Source organism: Equus asinus, chromosome 20 (genome assembly GCF_041296235.1).
Source record: "Equus asinus isolate D_3611 breed Donkey chromosome 20, EquAss-T2T_v2, whole genome shotgun sequence".
NCBI classification, from domain to species: domain Eukaryota; kingdom Metazoa; phylum Chordata; class Mammalia; order Perissodactyla; family Equidae; genus Equus; species Equus asinus.
In genome coordinates this window covers 111,516,973-111,536,204 of record NC_091809.1, presented here as the reverse complement: position 1 = coordinate 111,536,204, position 19,232 = coordinate 111,516,973, and the positions used below count along the sequence as shown (strand labels likewise).

Sequence of the window (19,232 nt, the reverse complement as noted above, 5' to 3'; positions counted from 1 at the left end):
AGGATTCTCACGAGCACGCGGGTCACCATGTGGGAACTCCCACAAGCGCTTGGGCGGGAGAGGTTTGCAGAGTCTTGGTGAGTAGGTGTGGCCCGATTCAGACGAATATGTGTCCTATGGCCGAAGTGCGTGGGCAGGGACGGTAATTCTGAGCTTGCTTCTGCATTTTCCCTTGGCGTTTTGCTTTGTTCTCGTTCATGTAATTGGATGCTGAAACCCATTTGTTTTGATGAGCTGGCGAGTCCTGGAGACACTTGGGTTGCATTAGATAGCAGAAACCTATAGAAAATTCTGTGCATGTGAGCCACGGTCTTTTGATCCTCCATATTTTGTCCAGACAGTAGGCTCACATTTAGGGAGGCAAATGCCATCCAGAATTTGTATTACTAGAGTGTAGGTAGAGTCACTCACTGCCAACACAATGGGAGATACCCAGTGGCTGTCACTGTGCCGAGAATTTTTCACTGTGAGTCCTTTCATTCAGTCCTTTGGGTCTTGAATTACTTTTTCATTTTGGCCTCCTATTTAAAATAGAAAATAACTAGGAAATCTGATATCCTAAGCAATTATCAGCAAACCCTCTTCAGGGAAATTATGAGAGTGAGAACAAGGCCTAGCTGGGGTAGTGCATAGTCTAGGCTAGAAGGGCAGGAGAAGAGTGAAGGGGTGCTGAGAGGTCGTGGGGAAGAGCCAGACACACTCACGCAGGAGGATGCTCCAGGTCAACTTTTGAGATAAGCTGGCATCTTTCTGCACTTTTCAACTCTGGCTCCGTCTAAATTAACCATTGGTCTCTAAAGGGGAATATGAAAAAAATCCTCAGGGATGAAAATCCCCTCAACAGGACTCAAATTTATACAGTGTCATGGAATTTGGAGTTGAAAGAGATCTTAGAAATCTCTAGTCTTAGCCGTGATTCCAAAGCTAGGTAAACTGAGGCTCAAGGAGCTTCAGTGTCTTGCATGCACTCGGAGTGCAGGTTGGTGGGAGAGGCGATAGTGTCGAGCTGGAAGTCGCGGGGATACAGAGTAAGTTCTCACTCTGCTGTTTGGCGCACGGGGTTCTGTAGTCTCCCGGCCAGGCTTCCGACAGAGGCTAGGCACTCCTGCTACAGGCGAGCGCCGGTTGGCTGCACTGTCCAAAACAGAAAAGAAAAGCCCACACCTTAGTGTCTGAGCGAGGCACTGGAGCCTGGGAGAAGTTGCTGCCTCTGTTCTAGGCCGCACAACACAGAGACGGCGAGGTGACTAATCCTGCATCTCAGTAGGTCAGTGCATGAAATACGAAATCATTCATTCCTCTGAATAATGTTGGGTGCCAATAAGAATGCAAGATGCAAGCTATGCAACATGCTGAGGCCACAGAGACAGACAATGCAGAACACCAGCTCTCGTGCAGTGCAGTCCTGACAGATGTTGATAGGCTATTTGACAAAATTGAGTACCCATTTTGGATTTAAAGTGATACTTCATTAACTAAGAATAGATGGAAGAAATAAATGTGAGATTAATACTGATTATCCTGTAGGAATAAGAGTGATGTTTAAAATTCTGTGTAATTTGTACTGTATTTTCCAGGGCTTTGTAAATTCTTTACAATGAGGATATATTATTTTATGTTCAGAGATTTAAATTAGAGATCTGGAATTTTTTAAATCTCGCAAGGAAAAATGTATTATTTTTATAACAGATCCTCTCCCACCTTTGCTCGCCCCTTCCCTCCACTCCTACATCGTTACATTTTATATTCGGGACGAGTTATGTTTTCTGCAGCAGGAATGCCAGTGCTGGTCTGCAAAGCAACTATGTTGACAGGTGTAAAGAACTGGCTTTTCCTATACAGACAAGAGCCTCGAATGTTTGGTTTATTTTTGCTTTTAAGGGATGCAAGGGAAAAGAATTGGAGGGTTTTAGCTCAATAACTTTGTTTTTTCGTCAAGGATGTTTTATGCTAGCTTCAGTGTAAGATCACTTAGAAACATTCAACAGATACCTTGCACTTTGAGGGAAAACTTCTTTAAAAAAGCTATAAAAAGTCACAACCATTAATAATAGTAGCTGAGCCTAAGAGCAGTGTGCCAGACAGTATCCTGTGCGTTTTATATGCATCGACTCGTTCGAGTCCCACAATAGTCCTGTGAGGTGTGCACTGTTGTCCCATTTTACAGATGAGGAAACTGAGGCACAGAGCCGTTAAGCAGAGCTGTGGAGCTCTTGAGAGGTGGACCCAGGATTCACGGTGGGGTACTGTGGCTCCAACAGGCATGTTCTTAATCGTGCTGCCTCACTGCCTCTCTGAGCAGCAAAATGGGTGAGGAGAGTGTATCAGCCTGGGTGTGATCTGGAGGCAGAGACCACTCAGTGATTTAACCAGAGGAGGTCTAATATAGGGAATTATTAAATGATGATAAAGAGTAAGTCTAAGACATTAAAAGCAAACAAACAAACTGTAAGTACTCGAGGGCTGGGGGAGGGCCCTGGAAAGGACAGAGCTGGAATGGGGCCTGCCCCCGCCTCATTCAGAACTCGCTGGGAAGGGTCTGGCTGCAGCTCACTGGACACGGTCTGTGGCTGCTGGGCAAGCAGGAAGCAACTGCTGGAGCATGTGTGGGGGCGCAGCTGGTTGTAGGCACACGGGTGTGCAAAGGGAGTGGGGGTGCTGGTGCGGCAGAAGGCCTGGAGCCCATCATGGCCATGTTGGGGGACCACAAGCAGATGATGACCATGCCTGGCCAGAGCTGCAAGGGTGCCGATGGACTGCACATTTTGGAAATGTGCTGGGCCAGCCATCACTGGATGTCCTCACTCCCAACCACTGACGCAGTGCAGCAGCCAGAAGGAGCAGGAGAGCCCCTCCTCCTGCAGTGGACTTTCAGCACCTCTGCTGAGGAAGCTTGACATGGTGCTTTCTGTAGGGGAGAAATGCTCAGAGGATTTACATCCGTTATCACAGGGCACGTATGGAGCCAAGAGGCAACATTGACAAGTGGCACAGGGGGAGTTCTGAGGGCTCACACTGCTTGGTAATGTGCCTCATTCTGTTTTCCCAAGGACCTTCCACCTGGTAAGCGACCCGGAGCTGGTGCTGGCGGTGTCTATGACTAAGGCTGGGAATGAAGCCTGTGGCTATCCAGTTATTGTTCAGGTAAGATAGATATACAGGCGAAAGAGCAGGTGTGGCCCTTTATGTAGTTAAATTTCAGTAAAGCTCCATGCTTCCCTGTAGTGGAGAAAGAAAATGGCTGTCATAGAAACCTATCTTGAATGCAATTGTTAAAATATTTACAGTAGTCTGCCTAAATTTCAAATCGAGCTTGTTCACGTAGCTCTTAATTTAGTTTAATCTGACAGATGGTGATTGTGGGCTTGCTGCATGTCAGGAGCTATGCTAGTTACTTAAGTCAAATCCAGTGGCAAACACGAGAAATTGTCCCAGAGCGTTCATGGAGCTGACAGTCCCAGCCGTGGGTGCAGCCAGGTGAGTGGCTGTTAGCTGCACCTGGTTCAAGGTCAGCGACGGGGGACATATGCACGCCCCCTCTTACCTGGCTACTGGAGGGAGAGAACCTGGTCAGAGCGGTCGCCCTGGAGGGCCTGAGCTCCTCAGTGTTAATTCTACTGAGACTCATTTCAGATACATCTTTGACATAATTTTGCAAATGCTTATTGCAGCCAGACAGTTTTTGGAGAACCCAGAGAAGTCTGGCTTCCGCTGAGTTGGGGGTGAGGTCCCGGAGCACTTCTTTCATGTTTGCCCATCATCTTCACTTCTGTGTAACCCAAGCTGCCCTGAGTCAGCCACACGCTCTCCCTGCTGGGCGGAGGCAAGGTTGAGGAGCACCTGTGCTTGCGTTGCTTTCTGCATCCTCCACGGTGTTTACCATCTTCCTGTTAAACAGAATACATTGTCTCCAAAGAACATTGTTTTATTCTATATTTTTAATACAATGAGGCAACTTGAATTCAAAATTGGGACATAGCAATCTGGACAGATATCAAAGCTTAATTAAGTCTGTCCTGATGATAAGTGGGGGGAGATGCAGTACATAACATCACCTCTTCCCTGCCAGGTGCCTCTTGGTACAGATCACAGTGAGATCAAACCTCTGCAGATACAGATTTAGTACCTTAATCAGTTTCATAAAATTATAGATACGAATGTTTTCCCCTAAGGTTCCCATTTCATAAGAAATGAGTTTGATCCCAAGGTAATTGGTATTCCCTTTCAAGGTTTTTTCTTCTCTGGTATTTCATTTTTATTTCTTGAAGTAATCAGTTTATGAGAAAATATTAAAGTTCATGTAAAATAATAAAAATGAGTCATGTTAGGCTAACGTTGTTAGACCTCCTCCCTGTTTCTCCCTGTTTCTTGTATTTTCCTCTTTGCTGTCAGTCTCTCCTTGGTAGAGCAAGTTCCTTGAGGTGTCAGGTTGTGCTCAGTTGGCACTAATCTACTGCTGGCTTGCTGTTCGTGCTGTGGAGTAGATTTTGACTCCTAGTGACCCTGTGGACAGCAGAGGGAAGCCTACCCGGTCCCTCTGCTCCATCCTCTCACCTTCCGGTGCCGTCTCAGAGAACGCTCCGCTGCTGCTCATAGGGTTTTCGCGGCCAATTTTTTCAGAAGTGGATGGCCAGGTCCTTCTTCCTGGTCTTAGTCTGGAAGCTCCGCTGAAACAGGTCCACCATGGGCGACCCTGCTGATAAGTGAAATCCTGGTGGCACAGCTTTCAGCCTCACAGCAACACACAGCTGCCACAGTAGGACAACCCACAGACAGGTGGTGTGGTTCCCTGACCAGGAAACGAACCCAGGCAGTGGCAGTGAGAGTGCCCAATCTTAACCACTAGACACCAGGGCTGACTAATATACTGGTTTAAATTCTCTGAAATTGACACAACTCATTTCTTTACTTATGCTTGAGCCAAGTTTTATAATTAGAATAAATATACTGTTTCTATTACAATAAAACTGATTGTCCTCACCTTTAAAAAAACCTTGATAACCAATGAAATATAAATTAAGATATCAACAAGGTACTTTTTTCGTTTGTTATATTGATGATGTTTTGGCAAGAGTGTGAGGAAAACAGGCCATTTCACATACTGTTGGTGTAACTGTAAACTAGAATGACCTTTCTAGAAAGCATTTTGTGATAAAGCTTCGTATAACACATTGTAACATTTAGAAATGATCACGTTATTTTATCAGCAATTCTACTTGAGGAGTTTGTTCTAAAGAAGTTATTATGGACTTACACAAAGATTTATTTATATGATTGTTCATTGCTCTTTTGTTTATAATAAGGAAATTTGAGAAACAATCTACGTTTAACTATTGGGGATTGGTAAGATAAAATATCCCTAAGATCAAATGGCATCTATCCTTAAAAAATGTTAGGAAAAGGTTCATGGAATGTTGTTAAGTTAAGAAAAACAACTAATGCAGTTACCAAATTGTATCTATTTTGTGATTCCATTTTTTAAATTAAAGAATGCTTATGTATGAATATAAAAAATATTGTGTATATAATCATCAAATATCAATGGTAGTTATAAACTACATGGTAGAATTATGAGTAATTTTCTGTACTTTCTGAGTTTATGTAGTGAAAACTCTGACTGCTATAACCAAATCATGAACTCTCCTGTTTGACTCCGTATTTTCTGTCCTTTTCAGAAGTATAAGCCATATAAGAATGGGGCTTCCAATCAGAGGTGGAAGTATGTGGAAAGTGTGAAAGCTTTCGTGGCCTTTCACAGCACTGCCCTGGACAAGGAAACCACAGCGGCTCATTACGCGGGTGTCTGCACAGCCTCTGTGATCAAAGGGGAAAACGTCCATCAGCCAGTGAGTGGTTCCTTCCTACTGACGATTAAAGAAAAATAGGGGAAAATGGGGTAATTTAATAAAGCAAGAAAAATCTTTTTCTAGAAAACCCTATGTTCACACAAATCGAGCAGTGACTTGTGACGAAGTTGCTTGGCCTCTGTGACTGGTTGGGAAAGAACGTAGGGGTGTTGCTGTTGCCCTCTGCTGCTCTTGGCTCACCGCCATCAGCACCGCCTTTGCTTCATTGCCGGGTCGCCAGAGCCCGCATGAGACAGGGTAATCACACGTCTGTGCCCCCCAGGGGTGCCTGCCACACTGGGGTCGCTCCACTCCAGACAGCTTATGGAAGTGAGGTGACTGTGTCTCTGACAATATCACATGGCACCAAGCACAGGGCTAAGTGTCAGTAAACTCTGATTTCTAAAGAAGCCATTTATCAAGTTTGGTCCTACAATTCTTGTTAGTAGGGAGTCACTTGCACCATACTTTACCAACACCTGAGACATCTGTGGGTCAGTGGGTCAATCCACCTTGCTATCGTTGACGACCTTCAGCCTACAGAAAATTGAAATCTCACGATGTACATAAGACCCTCCAGACCCTCCTTACTCCACTCCTCAGCCGGCTCTAAGCTGCCGCGTCTCCTTCACTCGTCGTTCCCTCGCTCTACGGAAGGATTCGTGGTTGTCCGAATGTGCCACGCCGTTTTGCGTGTCTCTGCCTTTGACTGCACTTTCCCTCCCGCCCTTTCTCCTTCGTCTGTACACTCACACCAGTCAGCAAACATGCTGTCAGAGACCACTAAGGCCATCTTAAAAGGAATCAAGTCAACTTGAGAAGGCTTCCAGTCCAAAGACGAAACCACCTAAGCGTCAGTAAGACTAATGAATGTGGCGGGTTCACAAACATCAGATATGTTTAAATCTGTACCTTCATGCTGATATTCAACAGTAGCAGCAACAACAACTCCTTGGTCACAATTAGATGATTCTAAGCAACAACTTTGTTACTTTGTAACTAGATTTATGTTCAACTTTTTGGGACAAGAATCTTCCTAGATTTTATGCGGATTTTTATATTTATCACATAAGCAGGCAAACAATGTCTGGATTTTCCACTTTTACTGATAGCAGTTATCAGTGGATTCAGACGATTACAACCTAATCCCACATTAAAAACATTCCCAATGACTTTTGCTCTCGTGTCACCTGTTGGTGATCTTTGCCTAAATCAATTATTTCATTAGGAGTTTCAAAAGGGTCAATTTTGTCTAATTCTATCCCTTTTCCCCACCTTTATTAGCTGAACTTTTAATGTAAGGGAGAATTTTATCTCTTCAATTAGGTATTTGACTACCCAAAAATATGCTTTGTAAGGGATGGTAGGATGAATGCTTAATTTTTTCCATCTCACTTATCTATTGTAGTGTAACAAACCCCCTGAAAACTTAGTGGCTTAAACCAACAACTATCTTTGCTCTGTGGGTCAACAATTTGAGCTGGGCTCAGCTGGGCAGTTCTGCTGGTCTTGCCCGAGGTCAGTCGTATGGCTGTGTCATCTGGTGGTGCTTCAGTAGTTTGGTGGTTCTATGGGGACTGGACAGTCAAAGATGGCCTCCCTCCCCTGTCTGGTGCTTGGCGGCTGTGAGCTGGCACCTTGGTTCTTTCTCCTCAAGGCTCTTCGAGCAGGCTGGCTCAGGTGTGTTCAGACTGTGGTCTCAGGGTTCCAGTTGCAGCCAAACGATAACAAGCCCCAGTGTGCAAGCACTTCTTACGCATCTGCTTGCATGGCATTTGCTTGTGCTATAGTGGCCAAAGCAAGTCACATGGCCTTGCTCAGATTCAAGGAAAGGAGAAAAGGAGAAAGACATTGTATCTCTTGATTGGACGAGCAGCAAAGTCACATTTCAGAAGGGCCTGCAAACAAGGGTGGGATAGTTTTTTTGTGGCCATCTTTTTTTTTTTTTTATTTTTTTATTTTTTATTTTTTCCTTTTTCTCCCCAACGCCGCCCGGTACATAGTTGTGTATTCTTTGTTGTGGGTCCTTCTAGTTGTGGCATGTGGGACGCTGCCTCAGCGTGGTCTGATGAGCAGTGCCATGTCCGCGCCCAGGATTCGAACCAACGAAACACTGGGCCACCTGCAGCGGAGCGCGCGAACTTAACCACTCGGCCATGGGGCCAGCCCCTTTTTGTGGCCATCTTGAATCTTCCTAAGGCCAAATGTCAGAGTTGTAGATTGGTGCCAGTTTACTTCCAATGGACTCCATTAATTGTGGCTTTGTTGTTTGTTGTTTTTTGTTGTGTTTGTTGTTTTAACTTATATTTTTAGCATCATTATGAACTAAGAATTTTACATATTCAAAGTGTTTCATTGCTCCCAAATTGTCCCACTTTGGGCCAGTGAAGACGCTTCACCTTGGCTCCTGTGTCATTTCGACATGACTCCTTCACTCCTGGCTGGCTTCTTTTCTTTCTGGGTACCACGTGACAAACCTTGCTAATCTTGTATATTTCTTGCCTCAAATCTGAAACCGGCCATTCCTCCAAGAAACTCTGATCCTGGACATGAGTTACACACATCGATGCTGAATTTTCTTTGCCTCTAGGCTTTTTCAATCAACAGAATTTGGAAACATGTTCTTTTTAAATGAAATTATTAGGGAGTAAAATAATGCATTCATGTTGAAATTTCAAATTTGGCATTTGGGGATTATAAAAGTGCTTTATTTGTATTATAAAGTGTTGTGCAAAAATGCTGTCATAATTTAGATGCACCCACATGAAAGCATCTTTTCCCTTTTTAGGGGTACTGTTATCTCTCACCTGCTGGAAAGAAAGAAACGATGCTCTGCTTGGCATGTGGACAATCCAGAAGAGCAGAGAAAGGACTGAAACTCTTGCTTCCTGGGCTGCCGTTCCTCTGTGCCTCGGGATCCCAGACCCAGAAGCCCTTCTCGCGAGGGCCTTTCAAGACCATCACGGTGGCTGAGGTGTGTAACGATCCGGGCTCTGCTGATGCGTGTGTGGTATCAGTTTGGAAACTTTGATGCATTCATTATCTGTCTGCACTCAAGTTCATCTCCACTCATCCGATTCATCTTCCTCTGCTGCACCCTTACCACTCCACCTGCATTGATTTCCTTTTCCCCGAAGTAATTTAAAATACATTGTCTATTAATAGCTCGATAGACTCTTTGAAGTTAATTGGGCACTTCTGCGGCTTTAATCATCTTCTGACGCCTTCCCCTGCTCTCCGTGTTGCTTTTAGAGGAGGAAGGAACTGCAAATCTTCCCTTAGTGGAGCAGCTTTCTGCCCATATCTACAGGGCAGACTCCCTTTTACTGGTATGAAGCCTTTCAGGGGGAATTGGACGTGTCCTTGTTAATGACTTCAGGTTGGGTGCTGAATTCACGCATCCTCGTCTAATACTATTAATAGCTCCTGGAGAAAAAAATCTCTGCCGCTTTCCTGTGATCTTAATTTAAAATGGCACCATTTAAAAAGTCCTCTCCTTCAAGTTCAGAAGTGAGACGCGCTAAGGGGAACTTACGCATCTGTGGGAAAGGAGCAGTTCCTGAGAGGTGGGCAGCCTTCTGGCCTGGTGCTCTTCAGGGCCAGCCCACCCATCCCAGCCCACTCTCCTCTCTCCCTGAACCTGACACACTGCAGGGAGGGGCTGGGGCAGTCATAGTTCCCATAAACACCAATTGGAGCAGTAACTGAAGGAGAAAGGCAGTCGCTTCTCTGGGGGAGTCTGAAGGCATTTGGCTTCTTTGGTGATGGGGGGGCAGTGCTGAGTAGGTGGGGAGCTGATGGAAGAGAACCCCCCAGTGTTAGAGCATCTCAGACAGAGCTTTTTCCTCTGGAGCAGGGGTGCGGAGGGAGAGGAGCAGTGCGGTGGCCAACCCCGCATTGCCGTGGGCTTAAGGCTGCACTCGTCCCCTCCCCCTTCCTCGGTCCTAAAGGTAAAGGTAAAGACAGAGAGCGTGTCTGTGGTGCTGGCGTCCCGATCCTTCATGCCCTGCTCTCTCTGGCTCAGGCATCCTTCCTCATGTCCTGTCACAGGAGAAGGCCAGAAACACAGGAGGCCCAAGTCACCTAAAGCCTCAGGGACAGGGCTGGGAAGAGAACTGAGTTCCTACCCAGAGTCCCTCCCACTGCAGCCTCCAATACGTTTGCATGTGAAGTGAGCATTTCAAAATGGAGACACCACACACATATTCATTAAGAGACTGATGTATACCAAAATAGCAACACTGAAAGAAAAAAGCTTGAGTAGACCTATGATTTTTTTTTTTTAAATCAGGCTGATTTATCTTCTTACAAGGCTGAGAAAACTCTAGGTTATTATGAAGACCGCCTATCATCTTTACGGACGAAGACCCGCACGCAAGTTGTATCTCATAGTGGTATGGCAGCTACGCACCAGAAGGCAGTGAAAATAATTGCATACAGAAACGGAGACGGATATCGAAATGGGAAGTTAATTGTGGCTGGAACATTCCCCATGGTAAGTGGCTATCACTTAAATGCTTCTCGCATCCTCAGAGGTAACGATAATGGTGATTCCTCTGACAAGAAAAAAGCAGTGGGATTGAGTGATAAATGTCCCTGGCCAGCTTCACCAATTTAAGCTGATGAGATCAAGATCTCTGGTTTCTTAAACATATTCTTTCTGATTGTATTTCTTTGGATACAGCCTTAGAAAAGTGAGAAACCAGAATGTGGTTTTTAGATTAGCTCCAGAGCAAAGATATACAAAAGCAGGGGAAACAAAGCCACCAGACTTTCTTCATTCTGTGACAGACACAATGCCTCTCTGCCTTGCTCCCATTCCGGCTTCAAGCTGCGTGTCGTCTGACTATTCGAGGGGCCCCTGCCTCATCTGTCATTTGGAGAATCTGAGCTCTCGTTTGTCCATAGGGTGTTTCACTTCATGTTCGCACTGGCGAAACAGGACTTGTGCCGGGAGAGAATCTGTGCTTTCCGCCTTAGAGGCTGTGTCCAGGGTCGCAGGAAGGGAGGAGAGCCCAAAGGGCCCACACCCAGCTTTGTCCTTCCATCGCTTGGCGGTTATCCTGTCTGTCCATTCCAGCCAGCACCTTTGACAGCATATTTCACAAGCGTTGTTAGATGGGATCTGCTCTTACCCTGGAGCCTTCCTCGCAGATGCACCCACACACACAGACTCCTTCGCTCACCTCCTTGGTGGAATACAAGTACATTTTTTATAAAGATGATGTTGTTCAACAGACTAAGCAAAGTACAAAAGTTAGCAACTCCAAGATTCACCCTGAGCTCCACAGGTGGCTTTTGTGGTCTTGGGCAAAAATATTAATCCTTCGGCCTGTTTTCCCATCTGCAAATGGAAGTAACAATAGGTGTCATTTCCTGGTTTGAAAGTAAACTACTCATTCATTTTAAAGCAGTTCATCAATATAGAGTGGTCACAATTTATACCTTACAAGGCAGCAAAATTGAAAGTGAATTTCTAGGTTGAACATTTCTTAGCAAATAGATACTCTGATGATAAAATGCATTAACAAATGTCAACTGCTGTGTTACATTTCTGGAGCTAAGAGCTTTCTCAGCTGGATTGGACTAATTTTGTGAGATTATGTAGGTTAATCTAATATCAGAAATGGTCTCTAATCAAAGATCAAATCGGTAGTTATTCAGCTTTCTATTTTCTCAAATTACAGGATTTTCTCAGATTTCTAAAATAATAAGGTCTTCCTGATTATTCCCAGTTCTCTCACGATTTCCTCTCAGTTCTGTACAGTCGGTGTTGTCTAGCTTCTTACAGAATGCACGGAACAGCTTGGTCTTGCCCGAGCAGCCTCCAAAGTGTACACCGAAGATGGAACCGCGGTCTGCTCCTTGCGTGATTTGGTTTTATGGGCTCTAGGCGAATCTTTTATCCAGAGAGACTCTGAGGGACGAAAGAAAGAGGCAGCCCCTGTCGGAACAGAAGAGACAACAGTTAAAAGTATGAAAGGTTGGTTATATTTGACAGGGTTTAACCAATTCTACTTATGTTTGATCATAAAAAGGTTAAATGTGATTCTTTCATTCAGTTACCCCTTCTAGAATGACAACCACAGAAAGCTCCTCTCACCTGAGATTCTTAAATCATCCTCACCTTGCAGAATAAAAACAAAAATAAAAGATTCTTTTATTAAAATGATTTAAGATTCTAGAATTTATAAAATAAGTTGACAGCTTAGCTAGTTTATACAACACAAGCAGGTTTTGTTCTTAAATTCAGAACCCAAACCAACTGGATACCACTTAAGAAAGGGAAGCTGGGTCAATGCAAACCTGCTCAGCCATGAGAAGACCCGGCGTCCACTCTATAGGGCCCGCCTCCCGCGCCCCCGCCCACCCCACCTGTCTCCAGGGCTCCTGTAAGCAGGATTGCCTCTGCCTGTTCACAGCTCGACTGTGCTCAGCTTGAGGCGGGGACGTGTCCCCCACAACAGTTTGCTTAAAGAAAGAGTCTGGCCAGCAGAGATTCTGCGGGTACAGCAGGTGCCCGCTACTGTTGTTGTGACAGGCACGGTTCAGAGGTTGAAAGTGGGGATTTTGGAGCCAGAATGCCAGGGTTCACATCCAAGCTCTGACACTTGCCAACTGAATGATCTTGGGGAAGTTGCGTAACCTCTGTGTACCTCAGTTTCCTCATTTGTAAAATGAAGACACTCATAGTCACGTGAATGTATCCTCATTTGGTCCTCGTAACTATGAATTTGTACTCCTAAGAGTACATGTGGATCTGAATATATGTATGTGAGTATATATATCACTTATAACAGTGCCTGGTTGACACTTAACAAACAGTCAATGAGTGTTAGCTATCGTTCTTGTGCACAGGATTGAGTCGGGAAAACCCACTCTTCCTCCCGTGTGTCTCTCCTTTGCTCTCGCACGTCTATCACACTCACAGCACTTCTGACACTAGTTCTGCGGAGTTTCTTCCCACACCAAGCAATCCTATAGCACCAGCTGGGTGCCTTGCAATTTAACTAAACACCGACTCTATCCACGTGGGGATAGCATCAGATCCCACAGGTTAAGGGCTCAGTCCCACAAGACTTCACCATTCGGATACCAGTCACAAGGCCAGGTTGTTACCTGTGCTCCTGACCAATTGGCTATAATTCAGAAGTTCCCATGACTCCCTCCTCGGTTCAATTAATTTGCTCACAGAATTCAGGAAGCAGTTTGCTTACAAGATGACCAGTTTATTACAAAAGGATATGAGAAAGGATACAGTGAACACTGGATGGGAGAGATGCGTAGGGCATGGTGTGAAGAAGGATCGTGGACCTTCCGTGCCATCTCTGGGGCGCCGCTCTCCCAGCACCTCCATATGTTCACCAACCCAGGAGCCCTCTGCGCCTCAAGCTTTCGGGACTTAATGGAGACTTCATCGTGTATGCAAGACCGGTCATCAACTCCATTCCAGCCAGCCCTCTCCCTTCCTGGAGAAGGGGGCATAACCGTTGAAACTACTAAACTTCTAGTCATGGCGTGGTCTTTCTGGTGACCAGCCCCACCCAGGAGCCCACCAAGAGTTGCCTCATTAGAACAAGACACTGCCATCACCCAGAAAATTCCAAAGGATTTAGGAGCCCCGCGCCAGGAACCAGGAGCAGAGACCAAATATTAGAACAAGAGAGGCTCCTAGTGCTCTGATCACGTAGGAAATTAAAAAGATTTAAGGAGCTCTGTGCCAAGAACTGGGGGCAGAGACCAATATATATATTTCCTATTATCTCACAGTGATATTATTTGTTTTGTTTTCTGATGAGTTTTTAAAAATAATAGTGAGAATATTTCATGCCCAGCTGATCACTAAAGCATATAGTTCTGCCTTTGTTTGGCATTTGGAATTTCTGATCTCCAGGTTCTGGAAGATTGCCTTCTCCAACACTCTTCTTTCAAATTCTTATCTAAACCTGGTTGGAACTAATGTTGTTTGTGCAGGACTACCAGGAGGTCATCCCCTCCCCTCTACATCTAAAGGTCATCCTCGAATCAGGGAGGCCCGTCAGCGGGCTGCCCCCTGTACTGAATCATGGCTTGGGGTTATGCCCTCAGTTGGCATTGAGGAACTTTAAAGAAACAGACATCAGTCACAACTCAGCATCGTGCTCACTACAGAGGCAGTTGATCTGGGTTCTAATCCTGGCTCTGCCACTGCCTAGCTGTGTGACTAACTCTCAGTTACCTTATCTGTAAACTGGGCTCAGACCTTCCTCAGAGTGTCCTTTTGAGCGTTTCATGAGATAACGTATGTAGACGTCTTATTAAAATGCGCAGCACATAGTGCGTTCTCAATGTATATTAATTTCTATTGCAGGATACTGTTAGCTATCTCACAAATAACTCCTTTATGAAGACCCTGAAATAAATCTCTCTCAGACCCCAGGACCAGGGAAGGTGTATCTTCTGAGGAGTTTATCTGTGTGGGCCGTGCGAATATTAAAATTGTGTTTTCCTCTTTGCTTTGGCCACTAGGAAGCTCAGAGCCCAAATTGTGATTTATCTCTAGCAAACAAAAAATTGTATTCATTATCATTTAATAATACAAGTATTATGTAGCATTTTTTGGATGCTTGCCCAATTAAATAGACCAAACACTGTTTATTCTAAGCACTTTCCTTTTTTTCTTTTAATCTTCGCAGCAGCAGAGTGAGGTTGATACTATCATCCATTTAAAAGATGAGGATGCCTAGGCGCCTATCTCTGGCTTTAGTCTATTTCTATAGTCCTTTTCCCCTTTGCTTGGTTTTCTTATCTTTACTTTATCCCTTTTCAGAGTAGATATGTTGGTAAGCCACTTCAAATTTCTTTCAGAACTAGGGGAAGTGTAAGGAAGAAACTAAAACGTATATTTACAATCAGATTAGTTTAAATTCTTTGGTTGCATGTGAAGTTTCTGATCAAATTTATATATCAGCATCTGGTTTTGGTATTGCCTGTTTAAATCAAGTCATTAATGAAGAATGAAATATTTTGAATGAACAAATGAATTCAGTAAGCAAATTTATTCGTTATTCATTGAACAATGACGACTGTGTCATTTGTTCCCCAGAAAACCCAAGAATGCAAGTGAAAACCAAACTATTTCCCCAGTCTGTGCCGACCGACAGCTTAGATGATGTAGACAGGTCTCGCCTCGCTTTTGTCCTTAGAAATCCTATTGCCGTCTGGATATCTTGTGGGGAACCATTTCTATCTCCGAATGGTAAGTTTTTTGTTTCTGCTTTCTTTCAAGCAAGTGTACAAAGGGACAGAGAAATAAATTTTATGTCGCTGTAAGAAAATGAATTAAATGTGTATAGTATCAACATAATAACATCGCATTTATGCAAAGAGCAAGAGGTCCATCGATTACCATGTGCACAAGGACAGCTGTGCTCCTGTATTTGCACAATCGCCTGCTTTTTCTTACTGGAATGGAGTATTCTGCATGGAAGAATGTCTAATTTAGTTGATAAAGAGATCTTTGGTCTCTAAGACTGAGAATAATGATATACATTAGAAAATAACAAATGAGTTTGATTCACACTGAAGACGACCTGTCTACACATTTTCATTTTTAAGAATTGCACCCTTTAGGCAGTAAGTGGATGTTTAAAAAATGAATGGTTCCAAGCCAGGCTTTCATCACCTCCAAATAGTTTGTGGAAGTGGAAAATGCAATATGACTATTGCATGTGGTAAATCTATAGAATAAAACAGCAGTGTTCCTCTTTTCCCCTCATTCTGTAAAGAAATGCCTTAAGCCCTGTCATCTTTCAAATGAGGGTTCTGTTAATGACCCTCACCTTTTAATTACTTCTTTCTAATTGAATCTATTTCTTGGAACAAAAGGTTCTTTATAAATTATTGGCTTACATGATAAATTACTGTTGATAAAATAGTGCAAGATAAAATATCATGTATTTTTATTATTCTAGCTTTGCAGAAAGCAGAAAAATTAGAAAAACAGAACTGGCTAAAAAAGGACAAAATTTTGGCTGATCTGGACACCATGAAACACAAAATGAGACAGTTAAGAGGTCAGTATTAACTAAATCAAGTATCACCATGTTTAATTCTAAATGTAACCTCAATTTGCTGGTAGTTTTTTCTGCTGTTAGAAGCCAGATGTTTATCTGAGTAGTATATAAAGATGTGTTACAGAGGTCACTGGAGCAAGTCTAAAACCTCATGGTGTATCTTTTCAGTACTGAGGTTATATTTGTAAATTTTATATTAAAATCAATGTCACATGACTTATGTGTACATTAAAAATTTAGCGGGGTGTCTGGGTCATATAGCCACCCTGTTGGTTTTCCTGACCTTATATTATTCCGAGCCCTTAAGATATCCAGTGATTCTTTGGGGAGAAAATGTCCTGTGGACTTCAGTCTGGGAAGGAATACAGTTCAGGCTCTGTAATTGTCGTAGCAGGATTTCAACTCCTGAGTATGTGCACTGTCTGGTGTCAAAACATGAGACTCTCACTTCAGTAAGCAACATAACTAGTTCCACCTGCAGCAGACAGAACTCTGGGCTGAAATGGCTGTTTTCTGGTTCTTACCAGAAGGATTGTTGGTTATAAGTGAAAAGTGTCTATTGCTACTGCTAACTTCTAGACAACTGCAACTACTAGACGTTGTCATTTGAATGTCCCATGTGCATGTCCAAGACTAAAGCCGTAATATCACCCCCTGCCTCCTTCATTTCTTCCTGCAGTGGGCACTACCACCACCCACCCAGGTGTTCTCTCTCAGAGCCTGGGAGGCATCCCAGGCCTCTCCCTGTCTCTCACTTTCTCCAACAAATGTCAGTAAGTCTTGTTGCTTTGAATCTGTTAAGTTTATCTTACTGAGTTCCAACTGTCTTACTTCCCACTAGCATTACCCGAGTCTAAGCTGTTGTCGTCTGTCCCTTGGATTACTGAGACAGCCTTCTGTTTGGTCTCCCTTCCTCCATTCTGTGCATAAGGGTGACATTCTGGAGCTGGAGCGGCCATGAAAAATGCAAAGGTGTTATGGTCCTCCAGGCCTTCAAAAAACCTTCAGAACAAACCTTCAAAGATCCCTATTATCTTTAAGGTGAAATTGAAACTCCTTAATACGGCCCTCCATGGTCTGGTTGTCTGCAGCTTCCCACCATCCTTCTGCCATCCACTCTACTCTTTTGGACTTTTTGCAGTCCCCTAGACATGCTCTGTGTTCGTAACTCTGAGTTTTTTGCACAATTCAGTTCCCTCTGCCTCAACTTTTCTCTTTCTTGTCCTCTTGGATTGGTCCACTCATTCCATACTTTTCAGTTTACGTGTTATTTCTTCCTAAAGCCTTCTCGAACATTCCAATTATCAGGGATAATGTGTTTTACCCTGAACTTCCCCTCTGATCGTCCTCATCACATTATTGTAATTACCTGTTCCTGTGACTGTCTCTTCTGTGTTACATTATGAATTCTATACCCTTCTTATTTGTTCTCTGAATAGTTACAGAATGATTGAATTAAAGAATGAATGGAATTTCAACCGTTCACTCCAGTGAATTTCCTAAGCTCTGTTCCTATAACAAGTTAAATCAATAGAAAGCAACATACTGAAAATAGCACCTGGCAGAGCTTCCTTTACTGAATTCCGATTTTATATCATGTCTTTGGCTTTTATTATAATTAAGTATTATAAAGACATTTAAAGTTCAGTTGCCCCCATCTATCATACGTCTGTTGAAAACAGTCTCCATTTGGTCAGATGGTGTCCATTATGGAGGGCTCCACTGATGTATAGTTTCTCTTAGAGTTTAGTGCTAGGATAAATCTTGTCTCTACTGACAAACTGGTATATTTTCCTATATTAGAGGTAAATTCAATAGATGCTTGTTAAACACCTCCTCTGAGGAAGGCCTTTTCTAGCTGTCGGGATTGTGAGGATAAAGAAGGACAAGCCTAAGTGCAGTTAACTGCAGTCCCTGTTAGCGTGTGAGCTCCTTAGATGAAAGGGGAGGTGTGGGGAGTATGAATAGTTGTAGAGTTGATTATTTACTATTATTATAACCATTGGTAAATGTGACAAATGTTTATTGAGCATATACTATGTACAAAGTACTATGATGATGTCACATTTTATTTATAAGCGTGATTCTTGATAATATTAATCATAATGCTAGTAATTACTTTGTAGAGTTTTTATGGCTAAGTAACAAATGTTGACTATTTACTACATGCTTAGCACATAATAAATATTCAATAAATGTTAGGATGAGATTGCTGAGAAGGCAGCCTATTTTCCTACTTTGGGTCTTAAAAACTAATGAATACAACTAAGGAATGGCAGGTCAAGTGAAAGTATCACCTTTATTACATATAAAGACAATGCTGGAGCATTTTATTTAGTGTGAGAGCCAAATGGGTCTGCTAACTGAAACCCCCAGTGAGGTGGCTATGCCCTCCCAGGCTGCTGAGCCAGGTTGGGTCCCAGTAAGGGAGAGAGATGAGGAGAGCTGTCCAGGTGAGATTTATAGTCTGAGAGAACAGCAAAGCCCTCATGTTCTCTAGCTTTCCCATTAATAGTTAGCTATTATCATTGCTATCCCCTGATCTCATGTGAAATAAGATAGCATATATGGGAACTGTAATAAGAAAATAATTTATTCAATATGTTTTTGCTTGGTTTCAATTTCTGTTATTCTTACATATATAAATAATAGTTTGTAATGAAAACCTTTCCCCAAACAAAAACCTTTTGTGATGACATTATGTCTCTATGAAAATTACAGTGCAAATGCATTCACTTTCTTAAGACCATTAGAAGCAAGTTAACAAAAAACAAGTAATGCATAATGTTTTTCCTGTTTCCTATGTTTAATGTTTGGCTCTCAACAGTGTAAAAGATAAACCATTGCTGAACTCTCTTTAGTTGAGCAAAATTTTAATGTTCAAAATGCATCGTAAATAAAATATTTATTGAAATATTATCCGTAAGAATGTAGGTATCATAAATTAACGTTATCTGCACTTTCTGAATACAGTTGGCTAAAACTATATTCAGCATAAATTTATGTTATGATTTTTCTCTTGTCGCTATCGTCTTCTCTGAAGCAAGTTACCTAATGGCACTGTCACTGTAACTCATTGGCCGATTGATTCAATTACGCTTTTTCCACATCCAGGAATTACATATGAGTGCTTATTAGGTACATAGAGTTCTAGTTTCCCTGAAAAGTCATTGCTGCTGCTTCTTTTTAGTGCTGGATCTATTTCCACAAACTTGAGCTATAAGAGCACAAATGCTTTATCCTCTGCAAGTGTTGCGTTATTTCAAAGAGTTTTGTTTGTAGTCATAGTCTGAAAACCCGCACATTAAGAGTCCTTTGGTAACAAAACTAG

At 43.0% G+C, this 19,232-nt stretch overlaps 1 protein-coding gene across 2 annotated transcripts in view; it reads left to right on the top strand.

The window, feature by feature from the left end:
• Positions 1–19,232, top strand: part of DCDC1 (doublecortin domain containing 1) — a 428,668-nt gene that overhangs the window by 389,112 nt on the left and 20,324 nt on the right. For both annotated transcript variants that reach the window (XM_070491394.1, XM_070491395.1), the window contains 7 exons: positions 3,051–3,144; positions 5,676–5,846; positions 8,635–8,820; positions 10,138–10,341; positions 11,628–11,829; positions 14,932–15,084; positions 15,800–15,901. In XM_070491394.1, the coding sequence (XP_070347495.1) occupies positions 3,051–3,144; positions 5,676–5,846; positions 8,635–8,820; positions 10,138–10,341; positions 11,628–11,829; positions 14,932–15,084; positions 15,800–15,901 (1,112 nt within the window). The remainder of the gene's footprint in view (positions 1–3,050; positions 3,145–5,675; positions 5,847–8,634; positions 8,821–10,137; positions 10,342–11,627; positions 11,830–14,931; positions 15,085–15,799; positions 15,902–19,232) is intronic.